At 41.3% G+C, this 7,500-nt stretch overlaps 2 protein-coding genes across 2 annotated transcripts in view; both read right to left on the bottom strand.

Moving 5' to 3' along the window:
• The window catches only part of LOC310722600 (uncharacterized protein), a 1,041,764-nt gene that overhangs the window by 996,782 nt on the left and 37,482 nt on the right, over positions 1–7,500 (bottom strand). The gene's annotated exons all lie outside the window — the stretch shown is intronic.
• Positions 1–7,500, bottom strand: part of eva1aa (eva-1 homolog A, regulator of programmed cell death a) — a 55,670-nt gene that overhangs the window by 29,112 nt on the left and 19,058 nt on the right. The window contains exons 2-5 of the mRNA XM_083535117.1: positions 7,116–7,333; positions 6,738–6,861; positions 3,101–3,253; positions 443–586 (exon numbers count right to left, since the gene is read on the bottom strand). Of these exons, the coding sequence (XP_083391243.1) occupies positions 443–586; positions 3,101–3,253; positions 6,738–6,861; positions 7,116–7,333 (639 nt within the window). The remainder of the gene's footprint in view (positions 1–442; positions 587–3,100; positions 3,254–6,737; positions 6,862–7,115; positions 7,334–7,500) is intronic.

The following is a 7,500-nucleotide window of genomic DNA, read 5'->3' as shown; positions in this document are numbered from 1 at the left end:
CTCTTTTCCATATTGCATTGAGCTCACTACTGCAAATTAGAGCTGGGAGGACGACAGTATAAATCATTATCCACTAAAGAAATTGTCAACTGTACCCGCAATTTGTTTTATCAATTCAAAATGAATGAATCTGTTGAAAGAGCATGTTGTATAGCATGTTGTACGAGAAACATTCAAAGAGATGAAAAGATGTAACACAGGCCATTACAGTGCAGCTCTGCAAAGCCCCAGTTTACACTGTGGAAAACTCTGATTTGAGGTATGTGACACCGAGCCGCAAGAACTTCAGCGAAGTGAAAGAGAAAAAAAATCTAAAATGAAACAGTAAAGCAATCCGACAGGTGAGTGAAAACACCTACACCACTAAACCTGTGGTGGGGCCTAATTTCTGTGTGTCTGTGTATATGTGTGTGCGCGCGCATTCGTGTGTGTGTGCGCTTACCACAGGTGTATATAACACTGAGGTATTTGCGAGTCCCAGTGTAACAGGGGTCTCCAAACTCTTGCACTGAAACTTGAACCACGCACGTGCGTTTCCCCTGACAACGTGATGTCATCACCTGCAGGGCCCCTTCCGCACGGCAGTCTATAAAAAAAACAAGAGGACACGTGCAAATGTCTTTCTGTCTGACTATACACACACCTAAGGGACATTATATATATACAAATGTGTACACAGAAATGAAATAAATAATTAGCTTATAAATAGTTGTTTTTTTATGTGTTTTCTTTAATTACTATCTTTAGAATCGAGATATTAATTAGCATTAGTTTCACACAGTCTTGTTATAAGTAATTTATCTAATCTCACAAAAGTAAGTACACTCCCCACATTTCAGCAACCATTTTAGTATCTTCTCAATTAATAATACTATAGAAATGAAATGTGTATATATTTTAGAGTATCAGTGTGCAGCCAACAGATTTACTGTCCTTTACAAATACTGAAGTACTCGAAAATTCTCCGCACTCTATCTATATATCTGTCCAGAGATGAACTTATCGAACGTATGCAGAATGACTGATGACTTCTTCACTGGATTCACACCACCACAATACCTCAACAGGTAGTTCTCGCTAACTCGCTAGTTCAGAATCACATTAACTAACATGAAGCTAATTGCTACATTTGTGAGCACCTCTAAACAACATTAGCAGATTGTAAAGGACTGAGCTAAAAGGAATGTATATAAAAAATTAACTGTGTGTGTGTGTGTGTGTGTGTGTGTGTGTGTGTGTGTGTGTGTGTGTGTGTGTGTGTGTGTGTGTGTGTGTGTGTTTTTAAAGCAAGGGGCATTTTTGCATGTGCAGACATCCCTGACAGACATGTACTTTGTTTCAGAGATGTTTGATCTCCCTCAGGATGGGAACCTCACCGTGTCATGACTGATAATCTGTTCATCCATCATCACTAAGTGCTTATCATGTTCACAGATGGACTTACACACATCTGAACAAGAGGCAGACACACAAATCCAACCTCTATTTTCACCTCCACATGGTTGAATGGCCAGCAAGTCTGTTCTACTGACCATGTCTGATTTCATATTCCTGCCTGTTACTTTAATCTAACGCAGGAATTCACAATAAAACCAGACAGACAAACAGACAGACAGACAAACAGACAGACAGACAGACAGACAGACAAACAGAAAAACAGACAGATAGACAGACAGACATAAGGGAGCTAATATTTCATTATTAAATAATTATTAATTAAAAACAAAGAAAGAATAAATAAAACCTACAGAATATGCTGAAGTTGACAATTAAATAACAATATTATATTGTATTTTCATATAGTCTACAATTGATCGTTTTTTTTTTGTTGTTGTTTTTTATTAATTATTGCACAATAACATTATTTGATTTTATTTATTAGCTATTTGCACTAATAGTTGGACACTAACTGCATTTTATTTTACCTGAAGTTCTACTTTGATAGTGATACAAAGGTTAAACCTAACCTACCCTAACCACATCCTTCTGTACACTGGACTAACATCACTGGACTGACATTTCTGTTTATTTTATTTTTGTAAGCTTGAATTTAAATCTAAAAACAAAATTAGTGTGTATGGAACTAAATACAAGCTAACTGCGGATTTTTATATCTTTTGTTAAAACTTGTGCACAAACACAATGCAGGGATGATCAACTGTTGGCCAGTGTGCACATACATTCTGTTTTGGTATGAACGGGAAAAGAAAAATATTCCACATCTGAAGAGGAAGCTACACTCTATTTAGAATAACAAGAAAAAGTGGGGACATGAATAAACACAAATCCTGATTATATATTGTAAAACATACATCAGGTGTTTTGTGTGTGTGTGTGTGTGTGTGTGTGTGTGTGTGTGTGTGTGTGTGTGTGTGTGTGTGTGTGGACATGGCCTGAGTGGAGACTAATAGCTGTGGGGTGGGAGAGTGAAGGGTGGGGGGTTGAGGGGGCTTTCATCTAAATGCTTCCCAAATCATCCTGTTTCCAATCCCCCGAAGGCCTGAGGATTTTTAACCTGATGGTCTCGCTCTAAAATTCTTCCCCACAGTGGAAGGAAGTGTAGTGAGGGACAGACAGAGACCCCATTAACCTGGGCTTCAAGTGCGGACATCACGGCAATTAGTCAAGCATGAGGCCCAAAAAGTCTCTCACACACACAAGGTTTAAAAAGACTAGCAATAAATGTGTCATAGGGAGGCAGCACTGTTTTTCCACACACACTTATTACTATTTTTTATATTCAGAAGTTCAAGACACATCCTTTTCCTTAAAGTCTATCATCAAATGTGTATGTTTCTAAATTCCAACAAAGCTGCTGTGTGTGTGTGTGTGTGTGTGTGTGTGTGTGTGTGTGTGTGTGTGTGTGTGTGCTGTACACTGTAACTAGTAACTAGTAATTAGTAACATACCTGAAGCCTTATTTAATTGTGGGAAGTTATATATATTTTTTATATATACATATATTTTATGTGTACAGCATATAAAGTTTTGCATTTTGACTGCCGAATAATTGTTTCTAATCTGAAAACTTGCCTGTCTTACAATTATATTATTATTAATTATAGTTTTTTTTACTGTGTGAATCATCTCCATCACTTACCTACAGGCGGCATCCTCCGTGGACGTGGAGGACACTCCAGCGCCCCCTCTTGAGTACGTCCAAACATTGCAGAGAACACAGCAATCTGCATCCCTGTCTTACAGCTCACCCTTAACTTCTCCCCCTCACACACCACCTTACTCTTAAACTCATCTTCTCTCACACACACACACACACACACACACACACACACACACACACACACACACACACACACACACACACACACACACACACACACACACAGGGTTTCAGCTTTTGTGCAATACAATACAGAAATATGTAACAGAGGTGTAAACGCTACATTTTGTAGTGCGTTGTTTTGCGCATGTGTGCAAGTTTTGTGAAATGGATTCTTTAGCATTTGCAGTTCAGCATATCGAGGGAGTGAATTTGTTTCGGTTTGCTGCAATAAGTAGAACATATCTTTAGAACATTAAATGTAATACACACACACCTACACCTGTATTACCCAAATGGGGTCTAACAAATATAAAATATTTATTTAAATTTTTTTTATTTTATTTAATCAATTTGATTTGTGCCAATTTAATTGATTTCTTAGTTTCTCAATAAATCAACTAAAAACGTTGATTGCATTAATTTAATTCTATTAATTCTATTTCATTTTTATATATTTTATTTTTAAATATTTTATTTTTATAATTTATAATTTTTCTATATTATTTAACCCAGCCATTATGGATGCACAAGCCAGTGCACTCGGTCCCAAGCCCGGGTAAATGGGGAGGGTTGCGTTAGGAAGGGCATCCAGTGTAAAAACATGTGCCAAATCAAATATGCGGATCACAAATGAGAATTTCATACCGGATCGGTCGAGGCCCGGGTTAACAACGACCGCCACAGGTATCGTTAGCCGACAGGGTACCGGTGGAAATTGGGCTACTGTTGGCCGAAGGAGGAGAAGGAGAGGAGGAAGACGTCTACAGAGACGGCAGGGAAAGGAGCAGTGTAGGAGAGTGGAGGTTAGGGTTGGTACTTTAAATGTTGGTACTATGACGGGTAAAGGGAGAGAGATAGCTGATATGATGGAGAGGAGAAAGGTAGATATGTTGTGTGTTCAGGAGACCAAGTGGAAAGGGAGTAAGGCCAGGAACATTGGAGGTGGGTTTAAACTGTTCTATCATGGTGTGGATGGAAAGAGAAATGGTGTAGGGGTGATTCTGAAGGAAGAGTACAGTAAGAGTGTAGTGGAGGTGAAGAGAGTTTCTGATAGGGTGATGATCGTGAAGCTGGAAGTTAAAGGGATGATGATAAATGTCATCAGTGCCTATGCTCCACAAGTTGGCTGTGAGATGGAGGAGAAGGAAAAATTCTGGAGTGAGTTAGATGAAGTGGTAGATGGTGTACCTAGGAAAGAACGATTGGTGATTGGGGCAGACTTTAATGGACATGTAGGTGAAGGGAACAGAGGTGATGAGTAGGTGATGGGTAGGTATGGTTTTAAAGAGAGGAATGTGGAAGGGCAGATGGTGGTAGATTTTGCTAAAAATGGCAGTGGTGAACACTTATTTTAAGAAGAAGGAGGATCATAGGGTGACGTATAAGAGTGGAGGAAGGTGCACACAGGTGGACTATGTGCTATGCAGGAGATGCAACCTGAAGGAGATTGGAGACTGTAAGGTGTTGGCAGGGGACAGTGTAGCTAGACAGCATCGGATGGTGGTCTGTAGGATGGTTTTGAAGGTAAAGAAGAAGAGGATGAGAGTAAAGACTGAAAGAAGAATAAGATGGTGGAAACTTAAGTAGGAAGAGTGTAGTGTGAGGTTCAGGGAAGAGGTCAGACAGGGGCTTGGTGGTGGTGAAGAGGTGTTGGATGATTGGGCAACTACTGCAGGAGTGATGAGGGAGGCAGCTAGCAAAGTACTTGGTGTGACATCTGGAAATAGAAAGCTAGACAAGGAGACGTGGTGGTGGTGGAATGAGGAAGTAAAAAGGGATGTGGCGAAAGCCAAGGAAAAGGCATATGAGGAGCTGTATGAGAGGTTGGACACTAAGGAAGGAGAAAAGGATTTATACCGATTGGCCAGGCAGAGGGACCGAGCTGGGAAGGATGTACTGCAAGTTAGAGCAGTAAAGGATGGAGAGGGAAATGTGTTGACTAGTGAGGAGAGTGTGTTGAGAAGGTGGAGGGAGTATTTTGAGCAGCTGATGAATGAGGAAAAACAGAGAGAGAGAAGGTTGGACGATGTGGTGAAGCAGGATGTAGATAGGATTATTAAGGAGGAAGTGAGAGCAGCGATTAAGAGGATGAAGAGTGGAAAATCGGTTGGACCAGATGACATACTGGTAGAAGCGTGGAGATGTTTAGGAGAGATGGCAGTGGAGTTTTTGACCAGATTGTTTAACAGAATTTTGGAAGGTGAGAAGATGCCTGAGGAATGGAGAAGAAGTGTGCTGGTACCGATCTTTAAGCATAAAGGAGATGTGCAGTCTTGCAGTAACTACAGGGGAATTAAGTTCATCAGTCACACCATGAAGTTATGGGAAAGAGTAGTGGAAGCCAGGCTGAGAGAAGAGGTGACCATCTGTGACCAACAGTATGGTTTCATGCCGAGGAAGAGCACCACAGATGCCTTATTTGCTTTGAGGATGTTGATGGAGAAGTATAGAGAAGGACAGAAGGAATTGCATTGTGTATTTGTGGATTTAGAGAAAGCGTACGACAGGGTGCCGAGAGAGGAGTTGTGGTATTGTATGAGGAAGTCAGGTGTGTCAGAGAAGTATGTGAGGGTGGTGCAGGATATGTATGAGGACAGTGTGACGGCAGTGAAGTGTGCAGTAGGTACGACAGACTGGTTCAGGGTGAAGGTTGGACTGCATCAAGGATCGGCCCTGAGCCCTTTCCTGTTTGCAGTGGTGATGGACAGTTTGACAGATGAGGTCAGACAGGAGTCTCTCTGGACTATGATGTTTGCGGATGATATTGTGATTTGTGGTGAGAGTAGGGAGCAGGTTGAGAAGAGCCTGGAGAGGTGGAGATATGCGCTGGAGAGAAGGGGAATGAGAGTCAGTAGGAGTAAGACAGAGTACATGTGTGTGAATGAGAGGGAGGGCAGTGGAGTGGTGCGGTTGCAGGGAAAAGAGCTGGAGAAGGTGGAGGAGTTCAGGTACCTGGGGTCAACAGTGCAAAGTAATGGAGAGTGTGTTAGAGAAGTAAAGAAAAGAGTGCAGGCAGGGTGAAGTGGGTGGAGAAGAGTGACAGGAGTGATTTGTGATAGTCGGGTATCTGCAAGAATGAAAGGGAAAGTTTATAGGACTGTGGTGAGACCTGGGATGTTGTATGGATTAGAGACAGTGGCATTGAGTAAAAGACAGGAGGCGGATGATCCGCTGTGGCAACCCCTAATGGGAGCAGCCGAAAGAAGAAGAAGAAGAATTTTTTTATATTATTTAAACCATGCAGGCATTTTATTTACAATTATTTTAAAAAATTTTTATTAAAATATTTATGTATAATTTATTTATGTTTTGTATTTTACCAAACTATGAATTTTGTGTACCATTACACCCCTAATGTACGAGGATAGCAGTATTCATGTTTAGAAGATTTGTAAAAGTGTGTGTGTGTGTGTGTGTGTGTGTGGTTGTGTGTGTGTGCACGCAAGAGACCCACTAGGTCGGCATTTGTACTGAAGAGTGAGGGATTTGCTGATAGACGGACACGGATCTGTTCCAAATAACCGACTGTTCACCAACAGCTCACAACTCCTCCTGTCCTCACACTCGTCTGTCATCTTCTACAGAGAGAGAGAGAGCAAGAGAGAGAGAGAGATAGAGAGAGAGAGAGAGAGAGAGAGAGAGAGAGAGAGAGAGAGAGAGAGAGAGAGAGAAAATGGACAGACAAACAAAAAAGAAAGAAAAAAGGACAGTATTTACCTAATTTTTGGAGGATTGGAATAAAAAAATAATATCCAGAAACACACACACACATGACACACACACACACACACACACACACACACACACACACACACACACACACACACATTACCTGCAATGCTGTTGAAACATGGCATGCAGGGACACCACTCAGTGGACGTGGTCCAGTCATACTGTATAGCATTGGACATAACAGAGAGTGGGCGGAGCTTTTCCTGCCATAGAATGCTGATTGGACAGTGATGGTGGTCCTGGGGGGACAGCGTACAGTCAGCAGGTCACCATCACACACCTCATCTGTGTAGTTACGCAACACATGCAACAGGTAAGCTAGGAAACAAAGAGCAAAAGAGCAAAGCAACAGTCAACAATGGGACCACCTACATGTATATACACACACACACACACACAGTCTGAAACAGAACAGAAAGCTATATGACCTACAGCACACGTGCACACATTTCAGTGTGTTCTGATCCACCTTTACTGTTTGTCGG

The sequence above is a fragment of the Silurus aristotelis genome (genome assembly GCF_946808225.1).
Source record: "Silurus aristotelis genome assembly, chromosome: 29".
NCBI lineage: Eukaryota > Metazoa > Chordata > Actinopteri > Siluriformes > Siluridae > Silurus > Silurus aristotelis.
Note: the sequence above shows the minus strand (reverse complement) of the source record. Positions and strands in the feature narration are given on the sequence as shown.